Source organism: Rhinoraja longicauda, chromosome 43, assembly GCF_053455715.1.
Source record: "Rhinoraja longicauda isolate Sanriku21f chromosome 43, sRhiLon1.1, whole genome shotgun sequence".
NCBI lineage: Eukaryota > Metazoa > Chordata > Chondrichthyes > Rajiformes > Arhynchobatidae > Rhinoraja > Rhinoraja longicauda.
In genome coordinates, this window is record NC_135995.1 from 9,629,336 (window position 1) to 9,650,043 (window position 20,708).

Sequence of the window (20,708 nt, forward strand, 5' to 3'; positions counted from 1 at the left end):
ATGCTGAAAATCCAAAATGAAGACGTACAGTAAGATGCAAGAAATACTCAGAAGGTTGGTTAGCGTTTGTAGAGAAAGAAACGTAATTAATGACTCAGGTTGAACACCATTGGTCATCAATATTTGATTTGAAATGTAAGGTCTGTTTCACCTTGCTGTTGCTGCCTGACCTGCTGAGTATTTGGGACAATTTTTGCTTCTATTGCTCATTTTAAAGCCTCAACGTTTTAAGCCATGCATTTGGTTTGGGCTTCGGGTGTGGTTAGAGGTGACAAAAGTCACTTATTAAACCAGATTCCCGCTGTTTCTGCAATTGTCAAAGTGAATTCTCAAAGTTACAGCTGGTCTGTGGTCGCACCGCGTGGCGTTGCTCCCATCTAGTGGCAGAACCAAGATGTGCAAACAGTCCTGTTCCCGATTAACAGAACACGGTTTGGTGCAGAGATACAGCACGGAAACAGGCCTTTCGGCCCCCCGAAGATAGACACAAAAAGCTGGAGTAGGTCAGCGGGTCAGGCAGCATCTCTGGTGAACAGGATTAGGAGACGTTTCGGGTCGAGACCCTTCTTCTGATTGGGAAAGTGAAACGAGATATATCGACAGTGGTACAAAGATTGTCAACAAATGAAAGAAAGATACGTGAACGAATAATGATGATAAAAGAAGCAGGCCATTGTTGGCTGTGAGCTCGGTGAAAACGAGTTACAGGCAATGAAACTCACCAGGACGACAGTGAAACTAGTACAACGACCAGGGTGGGGGAGGGACTGAATCCACGACCACCATCGATCACCCGTTCACACCAGTTCTATGTTATCCCACTTTCTCATCCACTCTCTATACACCAGGGGCTACTTCACAGGGGACAACTAACCTACAAACCCGCACGTCTTTGGGATGTGGGAGAAAAGCGGAGCAACTAGAGGAAACAGAGATTAGCTTGGCATTGTACTGTTCCACGTTCTATGTGGGCCGAAGAGACTGTTCTAGTTCTACATGGCCATCAACACCGAGAGACCCATTGTATCTCCCACTCCCAACATTCAGCTTTATTCTTCTCCCTTCCAGTAATTTCCGATTTCATTCCTCTCTCCTATTTACACCTCCCGAGTCAGACCTTTCCCGCCCTCTTCCGAACGACATCAACACCAATTCATTCACTCTGATATAACAGACTGTAGCTCTTGGAAATCCTCCTTCATACCAAACAAGGGTCCCGACCCTGAAGCGTGGTCTGTCCATTTCCATCCACAGATGCTGCCTGGCCCGCTGAGTTCCTCCAGCGCTTTGTTGATTTTTTCCCCGCACCCCCGTTATATTTCAACAGATTTCTTGTATCTACCATTTCCAATATTCACTTTGCCTTCTCTCACTGGAGGGAATTTCCGATGTCATTCCCCCCTCCTGTCTCCACTTGCCCCCCACCCCCCCCCCCCCCCCCCCATACTCGCCTTTACGCTGCTGTTGAAGTCCACACCAACCCCGCTGGTGCCGCGTTGTGACTCAGGGCGAGTTTAGGACCCGCCGCCCGCGGCTGCTGCTGAACCCGCGGAGCCCGCGGGAAGGGAAATTGTTTCAATCTTTATATTTTCACAAAAGTGTTTCTGTTCCGATGACGGACGCGGTTAACGCGTTGAAATGAACGGATCGACAGCTCTGATTTCACTTGCTCTTTATTTCTCTCTTCCCACATTTACATTCCCCCTGGTTTTATTTCCGCGCTCACTGGGGTTTTTTACGACGCGGAATTTGGGGATTAAATGGGAGCCGTTCAGCGCAGACCTGTTGTCCACCGGGTTTCTGCCCCACAGCCCCTGAGCCCCGTTCCTGACGCCGGTCCCGGGACCCGACCCTTTTACACACCCGGAGCGGAACCGGAGCAGATTCTCAGCCAGTTTACATCCCCAGTCCAGAAGAAAGGATAAAGTTTCCCCGTGAATTTATTCCCAGTGAAGGTGTGGAGATGGGACTTGGTGGCCGCGTCGTAAAATGAAACTGTCCCGGACTCGTAACTGAGATAAACTCCCACCCTCCCGGGGATGGGACGGGCGGGGAGAGGGGATGGAGGGGAGGTGAATGCAACAAACTTGTCACCCCGCCACCAGATGCTCCAGACTCCAGTCTCCGGGGTCAGTATGTCGTCTCCCTTCCTCTCCACAGACTCTGCGGCGACTCCCAGACTCCAGCGCTCACTCCCCGCCACCTCCACCTCCCAGTAATGTCTCCCCGATGTGAACCCCTCCGATCCCAGCACACACTCCCAGTCTGTAAACCTCTTCCCGGTGTCAGGGAGACTCCTCCGGGTCCGGGTCCGTCTCACCCTCTTCCGATCCTCAGACACCTCGAGCTGCGCATGCGCTGTTTCCACATCCAGGGTGACGGAGACTGGGGGGAGAAGCAGAGAATCAGAGAGTCCCCGGGGGGGGTGGGGTCGGGGGGGAGACTCGGGCAGCGCGCGGCCCCGGGACCGGGGGAGAGGCCGCTCGGCCTCGGGCACAGGCGGGCGGACAACTGAAACCCTGCCCGGGGTTTCACCCACGACCACATCGGGGGGACAACAGACATCTCCCCCGGAGTTTTTAATCCAGGGATGGCGAGGGGAATTTCGTGAGGTGGGGGAGGGTGGACGGGGAGGACGGGTGCGGAGAGTGAGGAGGATTGGGAGATTGCGGTGGTGAAGGAGAAACGAAGGGGGGGGGGGGTACACACATATGGAGGCAGATCGGAGCAAGAGGATATTGAGGTTAGCAGTAATTTGAGGTTGTTAAAGAGGAGGTAGAGGTGCGTGGTGGGGTCGTCATGATCACAGTGAAAGGGGACAGACATGAGGGGCCAGATGACCTGCCCCTGTCTCTATGAGTGGAGGGTGAGAGAGAGGGAGGGGTGGCTTGGACCATGGAAGGAAGCAGCGGTTGAATGATCGGGTGTTGGACAGAATGGGTGGAGACTTGTGGTTGTGGGGTCGTTGAAAGAGAGCGGATTCACGGGTGGATTTGATGGGTGTGTACAACTAACACACTGATCTCATTGTGAACCAATATATGAACTTCACTGAGGGACTTGACAATGTTCCGCGTGTAAGGGCTGGTCCAGAAAGCGAAGGCAGGTGGGATCGAAGGCGAGCTGGTGAAATGGATCCACAAGTGGCTTGGTGGTTGGAGGTAGAAGGTAGCGTTAGAAGGATAATTTTTCTCCTTGGAGGTCTGTGGCTTGTGGTGTGCAGCAGAGATCGGCGCTGCAACCTTTGCTGTTTATGTTATATGATCATAGCTTGGATGTGAATGTGGGAGGTGTGATTAGTAAGTTTGTGGAGGAAGCAAAAATTGTGGATCGTGGGGAAGGTTGTCAAAGTCTGCAGCAGGATGCAGGGTAATTATCTAAACCTTATTCGCATGCAGGGATATCAAATCACGAGAGTGCAGGTTTATATTGAGAGCAAAGAATTTTAAAGTATATCTGAGATTTAGGTTTTACTAGACCAAGTGGACCCGCTGGGCCAAACCTCTCCTGCATTGGTACAGCACCCTCTCCTCCCCCAATCTCCGTCTCCTCCCCTCCCTCCCTCACTCCCCCCACTTCTCCCTCCCTCCCCCTACCTCACTCCCTCCCCCATCCCTCCCTAGGAGATAGATTTATACTTTAAAATGTGAATAACTTAAAAAATATAACACCGATTTGATTGAAACTTCTTCCATTAGCACCAAAGGGATGACGGTGAGCAAGGTGGGCTTAAAATCGCTATCGTGGACCGTTTTGGCTGTAGTTCATGAACAAACAAACAAACAAACAAGAGGTATAGTACATAGATTTACACTGAGAGTGGGTGATATCTGGAACATGCTACAGAGGAGGTGGTGGAGTGAGATATCATCAATATATTGGAGGTACTTAAATAGGTGAGGTGCAGAAGAATGCCGATGGAATGTGGGCAAATCGATTCGTATAGCTGGGGAAAAGACGGTCATGGACACGATGGGCCGAAGGGCCAGACTCTGTAATGTACAACCACGGCTCTCAGCTACAAGAGCACTGAATGACTGAGTCTCCACAGCCACCGGTGCAGGGTCGTTCCCCAGCCTCTGCGTGCAGTAATGTCTCCTTATCTCTGTGCTACATGGTGCAGCCCACATTCTGAGAGAGTGCCCGCTCTCCAGACCCCTCTGACAGGGGAACCATCCTCCCTGCATCCAGCCCACTGAGCCCTGTAAGAACTCTGTGTTTCACTGAGATCCCCTCTAATACACCCAAACACTCGAGTACACAGGCCTAGTCTACTCAATCTCACCCCACACAGCAAACACATTGTCCCAGGCACGTATTGTTAATCTTTGCTGCATTCCCCCTGTGTCAAGTCTGTCAATATATCGGTACACAGGAGGAAAGGAACAAAAGAAAACAGGAGCAGGATTAGGATCGACTCCTCAGGCTTGCCCCTCCATTCAATGTGATCATGGCTGATCTAAGCTGGCACCAATTCCTCTTCTGTGTCAGTTCCCCATCATCTTATATTTTCAATCTATCAAATATTTATTTGCAGCCAATTTGCACATATCCAACAACTCAGCTTTATACCACCACCCTGGGCACAACATGCCAGATATTCACTGCCCTCCGAGAGATGCAACTTCTACACACCACATGGGAGGCCGCTCTGGAAGGTTGGATCTCATGGAATCCGGGGTGAACTAGCGGATGGAACACAACATTACCTGAAGGCCGCAGACAGAGGATGTTGGTAGAGGGTTGTTTTTCAGACTGGAAACAGAGCCCACTGTTGTTCCTTATTTATATACACGATTGTGTGTGTATGTAGGTTGCAAGGTTAGTCAGTTTGCAGATGGAAGTAAAATTGGTGACATTGTGGAGAGTGAAGAATGTTACCTGAGAGTAAATGGGATCCCTGTGAACTGGGCCAATGGGCTCAGGAACGGCAGGTGGGATTTATTCATGTGAAGGTGAGGCGATGCACTTTGCTGAGACAAACCAGGGCAGGACATACACAGTAAACGGGGAGCTTTATAGAACGGAGAGATGTCGGGGTGCAGGTACACAGTGCCATGGAAGATGCAACGGTGACGGGCAGGGAGGTGAAGAATGTATTTGTCGCTCATGCTTTCACAGGTCAGGATATTAAATACAGCGTTTGACACAATGAGGTTGTTTGTAAATTGGAGAGGGTGCAAAAGTGTTTACGCCAATTTCATCAGGTCTGAAGGGAGACGTTGGACAGGCAGGGACATTTGTCTTTGGAGCCCATCAGGGTGCTTTAAGAGTTGTGTATAAGATCTATATAAGTTGCACAGATATGGTGAATAACCACAGTATTTTAGCCAAAGGTAGGAGAGTCTAAACCTAGAGTGCATCAGTTCAAGGTGAGAGTGGAAACAGTAAAAAGGAGCAGCTGTTACAGTCAATGCGTTGTGTGAGTATGGAACAAACTGACAGAGGAAATGGTGGAGGGAGCTACAATGACGACCATTTACAGACAGTTTGGTGGATACGTGGATAAGAAAGACCTGGAAGAATATGTGTCAGACTCAGGCAAGTGGGACAAGCTCGGTTGGGCAACTTAGTTGGCATGGTCGTGTCGAGTCAAAGGGCCTGTTTCTGTGTGACACAACTCTCTGACTTTGTGATGCTTTTCTGCAGCTATGTTTGGTGGTAGATCAAATCTTCAATTTCCCTTCAGTCCAAAATACCATTAATGCTTGCATCTACGCATTACTTAAAGATGTCAGAAACAAGAACAATGGAAAAGGTATAAGCTTTACCTTGCTTGATGGCACCAGATGCTTCTGCCAATACCGTGTTGTACAAAAAAGGAGTTTCAAACTTTTCAAGCAGCAAGTGACCATCTACCACCGACTGTGGGTTGGCTTCAACACCAACTCTGCAAATATTTAACAGCTGGTTATAAACTGAGCGTTAGAAATATATTGGGCTGTTGAACAAAGCAATAGACATTATACAATATGTGCAGCAGGAGGCCATTCGGCCCTTCGAGCCAGAACCTCCATTCAATGTGATCATGGCTGATCATTCTCAATCAGTACCCCTTTCCTGCCTTCTCCCCATACCCCCTGACTCCACTATCCTTAAGAGCTCTATCTAGCTCTCACTTGAATGCATCCAGAGAACTGGCCTCCACTGCCTTCTGAGGCAGAGAATTCCACAGATTTACAACTCTCTGACTGAAAAAGTTTTCCCTCACCTCCGTTCTAAATGGCCTACCCTTATTCTTAAACTGTGGCCCCTAGTTCTGGACTCCCCCAACATTGGGAACATGTTTCCTGCCTCTAACGTGTCCAACCCCTTAATAATCTTATATGTTTCAATAAGATCCCCTCTCATCCTTCTAAATTCCAGTGTATAAAAGCCTAGTCGCTCTCGTCTTTCAACATATGACAGCCTCAAGCTCATCCACTTTATTTTTTATACTTCGCGCATTTAAATACAGCACTTTACCTTCGGTATTCACCTCCCCTCTCACACCTGTTACAATTTGCCCTGACCTTGCTCTCTTATCCCATCTAGAACTTCCCTTCCCATTTATTCAAGAGTCCTTTGCAATTTCTCATGTATTCGCTTCCCCTTTAACTCCATCTTCATATTCCCAATTTGTCAACCGCTGCCCCTCACTACTCAGTTTAAAGCCACACATGCAGCACTAGCAAACCTGCCTGCCAGAATGTTGGTCCCCCTGCTGTTAAGGTGCAATGTTACAATGTTACAATGCGGTGCAATGTTACAATGTTACAATGAGGTGCAATGTTACAATGTTACAATGAGGTGCAATGTTACAATGTTACAATGAGGTGCAATGTTACAATAAGGTGCAATGTTACAATAAGGTGCAATGTTACAAAACCTTACAATGTTTCCGTCAAGAGCATGTCCTACCTTCGCTTGCGACCAGCTTCCTCCTGAAAGAAATAAAACACAAATCTCAATTGACTGAGATGGACCGTCCTATTCCCGACAGCGGGAATTTGTCCACATTTCCACAGCCCTCTGATAATTCCCATTTCCCAACTCTTATCACCGCTGTCATGCAGATAGAAAGCGGACATTACAGTCGAGACGTAGAACGAAGGGGGAAAGCATAAGGAATGTTCATGAGAATGACGCCATAACTGAGAGGATGGAACTCAATGCAAAGACTGGGCAGGTTGTTGGAGTTTATCTGGGGAAGATGTCAGGAATGATGAGATAAGATTTAAGTTTATCGGTGGATTTAAATGGGTGAGGATGAAATAATATCTCTAATCGATGGGAGAGCAAAAATCAAAGCTGAAATGTAACGTGGTCTTCAATAAATACTGAAAGGAATGCAGTCATGAGAACATGGACCTCACTTGCATTGGAGGGACTGAAGCCAACAGCAGAGATAATTTAAGGGCAAGTGGGATAAACACTTGAGCACTCCTGGAATTCGGGGTATTGTTACCGGGTGTGGTGAGTAGATGGGAAGGATGTTGAGTGGAGCTGAAATCTTGACTGGATAGGATGGGCCGAATGGCCTGTCTATGATGTAGAATGGGAAGTCATTCTATGGTGAACAAAGGTGGGTAAAACAAACCGAGCAAATTCCCCCAAGGTGACCGCCCACTGCTGATGGGAACCGGATGTAGATGATCAATCTGCTGTGTGCGCCACGTTCTAGATTTCAATGCTAATCCCCACCATGTGGTCATGGCTGATCTAGCCCAGGGCTGAACTCCTCCGCTTTGTCCCATCCCCTTTGATTTCAATTCCACATATTTTCAAAAATGTATCTTTCTCTGGTATAAATACGTCCAACAGGTTAAACCTCTCAGAGTCTCCTGGTTGGAGAGTCCCAGAGATTTACTGCCCTCTGTCCATTCGTGGTCCTTGAGATCAGATATAGGATCACCCGGGTTGTTCTGAACTCCACAGAATACAAACACCTCTCTACATTCCGGCCAGGCAGTCCTGAGATCCCATAGATTATGCGGGAGGCCAATTAGTTTGGGAACAACTACAACTGGAACAGATGAAACATTAACCCAGTTCTGAATTACTGGTAAAGGCAGCATTTATTTCAGAAACATCCCCCACCATTTTGTGACTGTGCACTTTCACTTCGCCAGACTGTAGTGTCACCCCTCACCTTCAGAAACACCACATTGTCCTTTTGATCCATCTGCTGCTGCAACTTAAAGAGTTCCTCCTGAATGAATTTTAAATTCTCTTCAATTTCTCGATGATTTTTCTCCATTGCATTTAGAATCTTCTTCTCTTCCTCCCGGATATCTGCCAGTCCTCGCTGCTCTTTCTCAGTGAGAATCTGGTGCAGTTCAGCAAACTGGGATTTGATCTTAGACTGAAGGTTGTGTGACTGTTCCTGTGAAATGAAAGGTGAAGATCAATATTTCATCAAGATCACAAAGTGTGGAGTCATGCATTTTGGTGGTAGGAATAAAGGCATAGATCAATAGTAAGGAAAGCAAACTCTGTGCCAGCATTTATTTCAAGAGGCCTTGTGTACAAAAGCAGGGATGTGATGTTGAGGCTCCATAAGGCGCTGGTAAGGCCGCATTTGTAATATTGTGAGCAATTTTAGGCACCATATCTGTGGAAAGATGTGCTGGCTCTGGAGAGGGTCCAGAGGAGGTTTACAAGAATGATCCCAGGAATGAGTGGGTTAACCTATGAGGAGCGTTTGTTAGCACTGGGCCAGTACTCGCTGGGGTTTCAGAGAATGAGGGGGACCTAATTCAACGAGATCTGGGTGTCCTAGTGCATCAGTCAATGAAAGGAAGCATGCAGGTACAGCAGGCAGTGAAGAAAGCCAATGGAATGTTGGCCTTCGTAACAAGAGGAGTTGAGTTTAGGAGCAAAGAGGTCCTTCTACAGTTGTACCGGGCCCTGGTGTACTGTGTGCAGTTTTGGTCTCCAAATTTGAGGAAGGATATTCTTGCTATGGAGGGCGTGCAGCGTAGGTTCACTAGGTTAACTCCCGGAATGGCGGGACTGTCGTATTTTGAAAGGCTGGAGCGATTGGGCTTGTATACACTGGAATTTAGAAGGATGAGGGGGGATCTTATTGAAACATATAAGATAATTAGGGGATTGGACACATTAGAGGCAGGAAACATGTTCCCAATGTTGGGGGAGTCCAGAACAAGGGGCCACAGTTTAAGAATAAGGGGTAGGCCATTTAGAACGGAGATGAGGAAGAACCTTTTCAGTCAGAGAGTGGTGAAGGTGTGGAATTCTCTGCCTCAGAAGGCAGTGGAGGCCAGTTCGTTGGATGCTTTCAAGAGAGAGCTGGATAGAGCTCTTAAGGATAGCGGAGTGAGGGGGTATGGGGAGAAGGCAGGAACGGGGTACTGATTGAGAGTGATCAGCCATGATCGCATTGAATGGCGGTGCTGGCTCGAAAGGCTGAATGGCCTACTCCTGCACCTATTGTCTATTGTCTATTGTCTAATTAAAACATACAGAATAGTGAAAGGCTTGGATAGAGGGGTTGTGGAGAGGATGTTTCCACTAGTGGGAGAATGCAGGACTCAAAGTCATAGCCTCAGAATTAAAGGACGCTAATTTAGGAAGTTGAAGAGAAATTTCTTTGGTCAGAGGGTGGTGAATCTGTGGATTTTTTTTGCCACAGAAGGCTATGGATATTTTTTATGGCAAAGATAGATTCTTGATTAGTACAGGTTTCAGAGATTATGGTGAGAAGGCAGGAGAATGGGGTAAGGAGGGAGAGATAGGTCAGCCATTATTGAATGGCGGCGTAGATGCGATGGGCGAAATGGCCTCATTCTACTCCTATTCCTTATGACTTTAATTCCCTGCTGCCTATTCCTTTTCACGTACCCATTAATTCTCATTCATCCGCCCACCACCCACCTCCGCAGGAATAATTTACAGTCACCGATTGACCTTTGAACCAGCATGTATTGGGCACCAAAGATACTAGAGGAGCAAGATAGACCACCCGACACGTAAAACCGTAATTGGTCATGGGTAAATTTCAGCGCCATTTTAGTAAACAGATTCTGTGTGCCAGACTGGGCTGTGTTCACAACTGTCTGCGATTTGTTCGTATATAAAATGTTTGCTAACAATTATTTTTGTTCTTCTTCTTGGATAAGTTGTTGGTTGACCCCTATGACTATTTCTTGACGAGTTGCTGCTTCATGATCTTTAAAATTTGGATGTTACTGATTGAATATCTGCACTAGAGATCCACTCTATCTGTATCAGGCCAATTGATCATATTTGCTTTCTCTGTTAATTTTATTTTCACCTCCACGAGCTGTATCTCTTTTTGCTTTATTTTAGAAAGTCATGGAAGCAGAGATTTGGCATTTGCCAACAATAGAACTCGACTGTATCCACAATATAATCGAAAAGACATTTAACTTTATAATTAGAGCCAAGAAAATTTGAATTGGTGAATTGATTAGTTAAAAATCCTTGACAGCCACTAAAATGACCAATGCTGCCTGATGTGGTACAGAGCACGAATCCAATTCAAATAGACACAGTGGTGGAGTAAATCACCGGGTCAGGCAGCATCTCTGGAGAAAAAGGATGGGTGATGTTTCATGTTGGGACCCTTCTTCAGACAAAGGAGGGAAGGTGAAGTGCTGGTATAAATCAGGACATGATCATTTCATTGGTTAGCTGATATGCAAAACAGTGCAACCCTGTATATCTTGCACATAAAATGATGTAAAACTTACCATGAATGACAGAAATAAAAGGTGTTATCCTTGTTTTATGAAATTCATTTTTGAATGATGTAAAATTGAAGGGGGTGCAATATACTGCTAACCCACAAATGTATCGTTATGAGATACTCACATTTAAAAAATCCATTAATCACAACAAAACCTAGAAGGTGCCCATGTTATTTGACCAACTTATCGGTTAAATTTAAATATGATTTTTTTACAGGTTGTAGGATTGTGGGTAAGTATCGTGTCAATGCCTGTAACTCATTTTTCACAAAACTGAGGGTTAGCACTATATTGCACCGACCCCCTCAATTATATGTTAAATTCAAAACTAAACTATGGTGGTAATGTACATTATTCATGTCTAAAGCTAGCACTTCTGTATAAGTGTAGGTATGTATGCATTACATTTTATTACACTAATGTAGAATGAAAATAATGGAAAAATGGAGATAAGACTTTTCTTTGCCTTCCATCACAGCGAGGGTGTGCCTGGAGCAATCACTGTGATGGCTGTTTGTGTTAAAATTGTAATTGTGTGTCTTGTGTTCTTTATTGTCCACTGCCGGACCCTGACGTGAGAGGACGCTGGCGCTATTTGTTCGCCGCTTCTCCGTCAGGACAATTCGTTTGTTTGTTTTTATGTCTTGACTGTTTTTGTAAAGCGTCTTTGAGCATTTGGAAAAGCGCGATAAAAAATAAATGTTTATTATTATTATTATAAATATCTTAATATGTGTTCATAATTATTTTATTCATAATATTAGGATTTCTGGAAATAAGTTTGATGTCACTGATTGCGAATGTGTACGGGAAGGCCCTAATGAAATGTATGTTAAATTTGTGCTGAGTGTGTGTTTGAGCAATACAGGGGAAACTGCACAAAAGAGGGGACTGGGGAGGAAGGATGGGAGGGACATGGGCAGAAACAGTAAGAAAATAAAACCAGAGAAATTTAGCAGGGGGAAAACATTTTAAAATAAAAATAACAATAAAATGTGGGTTGATAGATGAGATATTTTCTGCACTTTGATGGGATCATCACACATACTGTTCCCCCACAACACTGATTACACAGCGAGAGGTGGGTTTTCCTTACTAAAATGATGTTACGTACTAAACTTCAGTGGACGCAATTTCGACGGAGAGGTTCATTTTGCTCCTCTAGTATCTTTGTTGGGGACGTGGAAGAAATCCGCCGCGGTCACAGGGAGAAGGCGTGAACCACACGGTCAGCCCCCGAGGTCAGGATCGAACCCGCTCACCAGAACTGGGAGACAACAGCACTACTTGCGTCACTGCGCTGCCCTGTTATTACACGCGTCACAGGGATCAAACCTGCACAAGATCAGGAAATCGAAACTTAAAAGCCTCACCAGAACTCCAGAAATCTTCTCTTTCTGTCGCTGCTCCATTTGCTGGATCCCTGATTTATCTTTTGTGAGAGACTGGATGGAAGATTTCACCTGATCCTGGAATTGTGTTTGGGAATCAGAAAATTAAATGGTTGAACAGTAAAAATGGAATTAAACAATGATGCGTTTAAAATCGGTTTGCTTTTACCTTGTGGTTTTCAACAGCTTCTTTAACCGGCATGAAGCTGTGAGACTTGTGTTCCCGCCCAGCTGCACAAACCAGGCAGATCAGCTTCTTATCAGTTTCACAAAACAGCTTCAGTTCTTCCTGATGTTCCTCGCAGTGAGGTTTACTTTCCTTCTCTGGAATTATTTCCCGATTCAGGCTCAGTGTTCGAGCTTTCTCAGCCAGTCTAACTAAGGCCCGATTCACCCTGAGGGTGCGGTCTACAAACTCCTCTCTACATTCCGGGCAGGAGTTTCTCTCCTCCCTGTCCCAACTCTGTGTGATACAGGAGCGGCAGAAGTTGTGCCCGCACTCCAGTATAACCGGATCGGTGAAGAATTCCAGGCAGATGGGACAAACTAACTCCTCCGCTAAACTCTCGACCTGGTCTTTCGCAGCCATTGTAACTCCGCCACTTCCTGGTTCAAAACGCGATCCCTTTGGCGCAGCTGCTGAATCCTTGCAGCATCGGGGCACGGCTGAGGGGAGGCGGAGCTCAGCCTCGTCAATCACAGCCCTGACCAGTAAGTGGATGTTATATGCAATAAGCTGCCTGTAAATTTCATTCCCTTAAACTAAATACATCAGTGTTTCCCATCGTGAATTGTTCATTATATTAGGCTGCACAATGATATTATATCCACGGCAAACACTGTTATTTCATTTAACAGTCTCATGTGCAAACTTGAATTCAACTCAATGAGCCAATTATACTCTATTGTCACATGAAACAAGGGACAGTGAAATGCTTTGCTTTTGCTTGCAATCCGGTAAAATACAGACCTCCCCCAGGCAGTGCAGAGAGAGTCGCCACGTTTCTGGGGCCGACAAAGTTGCGGGATGTTTATGGAACTGTCTATATTTACCCGCAACGGCGAACCAGGTCCCGCCGGACGAGGCACCAGGCGCCCCCGCGCCGCCCCCCCTTCCCTCTCGGCTCTGACGAGACCACATAGATTTTTGCACAGGGGGCAAATTTCAAGGGTCATGTTTTATCACACAGGGTGGTGGGTGCCTGGAACGTGCTGCTGGAGTGGTGGCATTGCATAGTCTGATCTGGGCTGAAGGGACTGATCTCGTTCTTTGTGGCCATCAACTAAACCGACAGGTTCATTATAGCTCCCATTCCCAGCTCCTCCCCCACAACCATTAGGTTCTTGGACCGACCTGCAGTGCCCGCGTTTGGCCCATATCCCTCCAAACCTGCCCTATCCATGTATCTGTACAACTACTTCGTAAACGTTGTGATAGTCTCTGCCCAACTACCTCCTGCAGCAGCTCGTTCCATATACCCACCACCCATATTGTGTTACCCCTCAGGTTCCTATTAAATCTTTCCACGCTCACCTTCAACTTATGTCCTCTGGTTCTCGATTCCTCTACTCTTGGCAAGAGACTGTACATCTTCCCGATCTGTTGCTCTCGTGGTTTTTTAGTCCTCTCTAAGGTCATCCCTCATCCTCCTGCGCACCAAGGTAGAGAGTTCCAGCCTGCTCAACCTCTCCTGATAGCTCGGGCCCTTGAGTCCTGGCAACATCCTCGTAAAACCTCTTTCCCTCTGATTATGCGCACTCATTATTGCAATAACAGGACGTTGCATTGTCGATAAACCGCCGTTCATCACAGATGGGGATGTTTAGAATTGCACAACGCTCAGGTTTGTTGACTTCCCATCAGCGTCTGAAGCAATTGAAGCCTGATTGGGGCAGGCACTCCACCAGCACGCGCAGTGGAGGACAAGCCCATGTCAGCATCAAACACGCTGAAGTGGAAATGGTGAAGGGCATCAGGCTCCTTGGCGTAAATATCATCAACGATCTATGGCGGATCAACCACACTGAAGACACAGCCAAGACGCCACACCAACACCTGTGCTTCATCAGTGGACTGAGGCAATTCGGCATGTCGCCAAACATGTGGTCAGGACAAGACAGTCTGAGCTATAGGCAGAGATTGAGTAGGTTGGGACTCTATTCCTTGGAGTGCAGGAGGATGAAGGGTAACCTTATAGAGCTGTATAAGGTCATGAGAGGACTAGATTGGGTGAACAGAGTCTCTTGCCCAGAGTAGGTGATTCGAGGACCAGACGACTTAGGTTTAAGGTGAAGGGGAAAAGATTTAATAAGAACCTGAGCGGTAACTTTTTGGCACAATGATTGGTGGATTTGTGGAACAAACTGCCAGAGGATGTGGTTGAGGCAGGGACTATCCCATCATTTAAGGAGCAGTTAGACAGGTACCTGGATGGGCCAGGTTTGGAGGGATATGGACCAAAAGCTGGGACTAGTGTAGCTGGAACATGTTGGCTGCTGTCTCACTCTTTCATTCTATTACTCTGGCAAACCTCCAAGATTCACCATAAAATGCGCACTGTCCGTTTGCGTCACAACTTGGTTTGGGAAAAGAGCGCGAGAAATTTCAGAGAATTGTGGATGAGGCCCTGACCAGACTCCATCTGCACTTATTTCTGTCTCGGAGAAGCAGACAACATAATCAAATACGTCCCACCCCGGCCATTCCCTTTTCTCCCTGCTCTTGTTGCGCAGAAGGTACAGAACCTTGGAAGGGCGCACTGCTAGTCTCAGGGGCAGCCTCCTCCCCTCTGTTATCGGGCTTCTGAACGGTCTTTCCATCAGCTGGTCATTAGGTGTTGAAGGGTCTGTTCTTGTGCTGCACTGATCTGTGTCTTGTTTTCTCTGTTGCGTGGTAGTTGGAGGTTATTTTTCTGACGAGAGAGAAGTTTACAGTGGACCTTACTTTTCTTTAGACATACAGCATGGAAACAGGCCCATCGATCACCAATTCACTCCTTTTCTAGAGAGATGCCGTCAGACCCGTTGAATTCCTGCAGCTTTTTGTGTCTGTCATCAATTCACACTTATTCTCTGTTGTCCCATTTTCCCATCTACTCCCCACACACTTGGGGCTTTTACAGAAGGCCAATAAACGTACAAACCGGCATGTCCTTTGATTGTGGGAGGAAACCAGAACACCCGGAGGAAATCCACGAGGCCACAAGGAGAACGTGCAAACTTAGAACAGTCAGCAGCTGAGGTCAGGATCGAACCCGGGTCCCTGGCCTTCAGGCAGCGGCTCTTCCCGCTGCTCCACAGTACCACAGAAATATTAAGCCTTCTCTTTCCAAATACCCCATACTGCCGCCAAGGCTTTCTGTTTTTTTCTCTTGGCAGTTTATGGGCAGATTCACATTCCAATCGCCCATTGAACTGGAAAAACTAAAATAAAAACCCAGATGCTGAAAATCCAAAATGAAGATGTACAGTAAGATGCAAGAAATACTCAGAAGGTTGGTTAGCGTTTGTAGAGAAAGAAACGGAATTAATGACTCAGGTTGAACACCATTGGTCATCAGTATTTGATTTGAAATGTAAGGTCTGTTTCACCTTGCTGTTGCTGCCTGACCAGCTGAGTATTTGGGACAATTTTTGCTTCTATTGCACATTTTAAAGCCTCAACGTTTTAAGCCATGCATTTGGTTTGGGCTTCGGGTGTGGTAACAGGTGACAAAAGTCACTTATTAAACCAGATTCCCGCTGTTTCGCAATTGTCAAAGTGAATTCTCAAAGTTACAGCTGGTCTGTGGTCGCACCGCGTGGCGTTGCTGCCATCTATTGGCAGAACCAAGATGTGCAAACAGTCCTGTTCCCGATTAACAGAACACGGTTTGGTGCAGAGATACAGCACGGAAACAGGCCTTTCGGCCCCGCGAAGATAGACACAAAAAGCTGGAGTAGGTCAGCGGGTCAGGCAGCATCTCTGGTGAACAGGATTCGGAGACGTTTCGGGTCGAGACCCTTCTTCTGATTGGGAAAGTGAAACGAGATATATCGACAGTGGTACAAAGATTGTCAACAAATGAAAGATACGTGAACAAATAATGATGATAAAAGAAGCAGGCCATTGTTGGCTGTGAGCTCGGTGAAAACGAGTTACAGGCAATGAAACTCACCAGGACGACAGTGAAACTAGTACAACGACCAGAGTGGGAGAGGAACTGAATCAACGACCACCATCGATCACCCGTTCACACCAGTTCTATGTTATCCCACTTTCTCATCCACTCTCTATACACCAGGGGCTACTTCACAGGGGCCAACTAACCTGCAAACCCGCACGTCTTTGGGATGTGGGAGAAAAGCGGAGCAACTAGAGGAAACAGAGATTAGCTTGGCATTGTACTGTTCCACGTTCTATGTGGGCCGAAGAGACTGTTCTAGTTCTACATGGCCATCAACACCGAGAGACCCATTGTATCTCCCACTCCCAACATTCAGCTTTATTCTTCTGCCTTCCAGTAATTTCCAATTTCATTCCTCTCTCCTATTTACACCTCCCGAGTCAGACCTTTCCCGCCCTCTTCCGAACGACATCAACACCAATTCATTCACTCTGATATAACAGACTGTAGCTCTTGGAAATCCTCCTTCAGACCAAACAAGGGTCCCGACCCTGAAGCGTGATCTGTCCATTTCCATCCACAGATGCTGCCTGGCCCGCTGAGTTCCTCCAGCACTTTGTTGATTTTTTCCCCGCACCCCCGTTATATTTCAACAGATTTCTTGTATCTACCATTTCCAATATTCACTTTGCCTTCTCTCACTGGAGGGAATTTCCGATGTCATTCCCCCCTCCTGTCTCCACCTGCCCCCCCCCCCCCCCCCCCCCCATCCATACTCGCCTTTACGCCGCTGTTGAAGTCCACACAAACCCCGCTGGTGCCGCGTTGTGACTCGGGGCGAGTTTAGGACCCGCCGCCCGCGGCTGTTGCTGAACCCGCGGAGCCCGCGGGAAGGGAAATTGTTTCAATCTTTATATTTTCACAAAAGTGTTTCTGTTCCGATGACGGACGCGGTTAACGCGTTGAAATGAACGGATCGACAGCTCTGATTTCACTTGCTCTTTATTTCTCTCTTCCCACATTTACATTCCCCCTGGTTTTATTTCCGCGCTCACTGGGGTTTTTTACAACGCGGAATATGGGTATTAAATGGGAGCCGTTCAGCGCCGACCTGTTGTCCACCGGGTTTCTGCCCCACAGCCCCTGAGCCCCGCTCCTGACGCCGGTCCCGGGACCCGACACTTTTACACACCCGGAGCGGAACCGGAGCAGATTCTCAGCCAGTTTACATCCCAAGGCCAGAAGAAAGGATAAAGTTTCCCCGTGAATTTATTCCCAGTGAAGGTGTGGAGATGGGACTTGGTGGCCGCGTCGTAAAATGAAACCGTCCCGGACTCGTAACTGAGATAAACTCCCACCCTCCCGGGGACGGGACGGGCGGGGAGAGGGGATGGAGGGGAGGTGAATGCATCAAACTTGTCACCCCCCCGCCAGATGCTCCAGACTCCAGTCTCCGGGGTCAGTGGGACCCATCCCTTCCTCTCCACAGACTCTGCGGCGACTCCCAGACTCCAGTCCTCACTCCCCGCCACCTTCACCTCCCAGTAATGTCTCCCCGATGTGAACCCCTCCGATCCCAGCACACACGCATTGTCTGTAAACCTCTTCCCGGTGTCAGGGAGACTCCTCCGGGTCCGGGTCCGTCTCACCCTCTTCCGATCCCCAGACACCTCGAGCTGCGCATGCGCTGTTTCCACATCCAGGGTGACGGAGACTGGGGGGAGAAGCAGAGAATCAGAGAGTCCCCGGGGGGGGGGGGGAGACTCGGGCAGCGCGGCCCCGGGACCGGGGGAGAGGCCGCTCGGCCTCAGGCACAGGCGGGCGGACAACTGAAACCCTGCCCGGGGTTTCACCCACGACCACATCGGGGGGACAACAGACATCTCCCCCCCCGGAGTTTTTAATCCAGGGACGGAGAGGGGAATTTCGTGAGGTGGGGGAGGGTGGACGGGGAGGACGGGTGCGGAGAGTGAGGAGGATTGGGAGATTGCGGTGGTGAAGGAGAAACGGAGGGGGGGGGTACACACATATGGAGGCAGATCGGAGCAAGAGGATATTGAGGTTAGCGGTAATTTGAGGTTGTTAAAGAGGAGGTAGAGGTGCGTGGTGGGGTCGTCATGATCACAGTGAAAGGGGGCAGACACGAGGGGCCAGATGACCTGCCCCTGTTTCTATGAGTGGAGGGTGAGGGAGAGGGAGGGGTGGCTTGGACCATGGAAGGAAGCAGAGGTTGAATGATCGGGTGTTGGACAGAATGGGTGGAGACTTGTGGTTGTGGGGTCGTTGAAAGAGAGCGGATTCACGGGTGGATTTGATGGGTGTGTACAACTAACACACTGATCTCATTGTGAACCAATATATGAACTTCACTGAGGGACTTGACAATGTTCCGCATGTAAGGCTGGTCCAGAAAGCGAAGGCAGGTGGGACCCAAGACGAATTGGTAAAATGGACCCATAATTGGCTTGGTGGTTGGAGGTGGAAGGTAGCGGTAGAAGGATGATTCTTCTGCCTGGAGGTCTGTTACTGGTGGTGTGTATCACAGATCGATGCTGCAACCTTTGCTGTTTATTTCATATTTTCGTGGCTTGGATGTGAATGTAGGAGGTGTGTATAGTACGTTTGTGGAGACTGGGAAATGTTATGGGTTGCGAGGAAGTCTGTCAAAGTTTGCAACATGATCTCGGCTGGATCATCAAAACATTTTCATGCGTGGATATCAATTCTGGAGAACGCAGTTTTCTTCAGACAAAGAGGTGTTAAGAGGTATCAGTTTTACCTCGCTTGATGATATCAGATGTTTCTCTCAATGCCATGTTGTAGAAAAAGGTGCGATCAAACGTTTCAATCGGCAACGCGTCATCTACCACCAACATTGGTTTGGCTTCATCACTAAACCTGCAAATATTTAATAGCTGGTTATAAACTGAGCATTTGAGCTGTTTTTTTAAAACGTACATTGTTTCAGTCAAAAGCATGTCCTACCTCGTCTTGCGACCAGCTACCTCCTGAAATAAATAAAAGACAAATGTCAATAAACTGAGATGGATCGTTATGATCCCGACAGCGGGTATTTGGCCAAATTGCTACAAAAATCCCAAATGCAGTAAAGAGAACGTGGAATTCACAGGATGGCCTGAAGACAATATTGCAGATAAATTTAAGTTGAAGTGGGATGAATACATGAGGATTCCTGGAATTTGGGGCATTGTTGTCGGATGTGGTGAGTAGTTGGAACAGACGGAACATTGACCCAGTTCTGAACTACTGGTAAATGCGGCGTTTATTTCAGAAGTTTAACCCACCATTTTTCGGAATGTACACTTTCACTTCGCCAAACTGTAGTGTAACCCCCTCACCTTCAGAAATATCACGCTGTCCTTGTGATCTATCTGTTCCTGTAACTTTGAGAGCTCCTCCTGAATGGACTTTAAATTCTCTTGAATCTCTTGAAGATTTTTCTCCATTGTTTTTACAATCTTCTTCTCTTCCTCCTGAATCTCTCCCAGTAAGCACTGCTCTTTCTCAGTGAGAATCTGGTGCAGTTCAGCAAACTGGGATGTGATCTGTGACTGAAGGTTGTGTGACTCTTCCTGTCAGATGAAAGTTCAAAATCAATATATTGTGTTCCCTCATGACATGGAACGTGACATTTGGCTAGTCAGTGTCGAGTCCTGCAGTGCAGACCAACATGTCCATGCTGGGCTCTGTACGTATCTACACTAATTCTATTTACAATAGACAATAGACAATAGGTGCATGAGTAGGCCATTCAGCCCTTCGAGCCAGCACCGCCATTCAATGCGATCATGGCTGATCACTCTCAATCAGTACCCCGTTCCTGCCTTCTCCCCATACCCCCTCACTCCGCTATCCTTAAGAGCTCCATCCAGCTCTCTCTTGAAAGCATCCAACGAACTGGCCTCCACTGCCTTCTGAGGCAGAGAATTCCACACCTTCACCACTCTCTGACTGAAAAAGTTCTTCCTCATCTCCGTTCTAAATGGCCTACCCCTTATTATTAAACTGTGGCCCCTTGTTCTGGACTCCCCCAACATTGGGAACATGTTTCCTGCCTCTAATGTGTCCAATCCCCTAATTATCTTATATGTTTCAATAAGATCCCCCCTCAACCTTCTAAATTCCAGTGTATACAAGCCTAATTGCTCCAGCCTTTCAACATACGACAGTCCCGCCATTCCGAGAATTAACCTAGTGAACCTACGCTGCACGCCCTCAATAGCAAGATTATCCTTCCTCAAATTTGGAGACCAAAACTGCACACAGTACTCCAGGTGCGGTCTCACCAGGGCCCGGTACAACTGTAGAAGGACCTCTTTGCTCCTATACTCAACTCCTCTTGTTATGAAGGCCAACATTGCATTGGTTTTCTTCACTGCCTGCTGTACCTGCATGCTTCCTTTCAGTGACTGATGCACTAGGACACCCAGATCTCGTTGAACATCCCCTCTTCCTAACTTGACACCATTCAGATAATA

General features: G+C 47.4%; 2 protein-coding genes across 2 annotated transcripts; both read right to left on the reverse strand.

Annotated features, from left to right (window-relative positions):
- Positions 1-1,671: 1,671 nt before the first annotated feature.
- Positions 1,672-13,279, reverse strand: LOC144612230 (zinc-binding protein A33-like). The gene is made up of 6 exons (XM_078431789.1): positions 13,157-13,279; positions 12,086-12,181; positions 8,132-8,365; positions 6,901-6,923; positions 5,772-5,890; positions 1,672-2,385 (listed from the first exon to the last, which is right to left on the reverse strand). The coding sequence occupies exons 1-6, from the start codon at positions 13,277-13,279 to the stop codon at positions 1,856-1,858; spliced, it is 1,125 nt and encodes a 374-aa protein (XP_078287915.1). The 3' UTR covers positions 1,672-1,855.
- Positions 13,280-17,229: 3,950 nt separating this feature from the next.
- LOC144612244 (E3 ubiquitin-protein ligase TRIM39-like) lies at positions 17,230-19,192 on the reverse strand. Its single transcript, XM_078431803.1, has 2 exons — positions 18,989-19,192; positions 17,230-17,923 (listed from the first exon to the last, which is right to left on the reverse strand). The coding sequence occupies exons 1-2, from the start codon at positions 19,185-19,187 to the stop codon at positions 17,394-17,396; spliced, it is 729 nt and encodes a 242-aa protein (XP_078287929.1). The 5' UTR covers positions 19,188-19,192; the 3' UTR covers positions 17,230-17,393.
- Between the last annotated feature and the right edge of the window lie 1,516 nt (positions 19,193-20,708).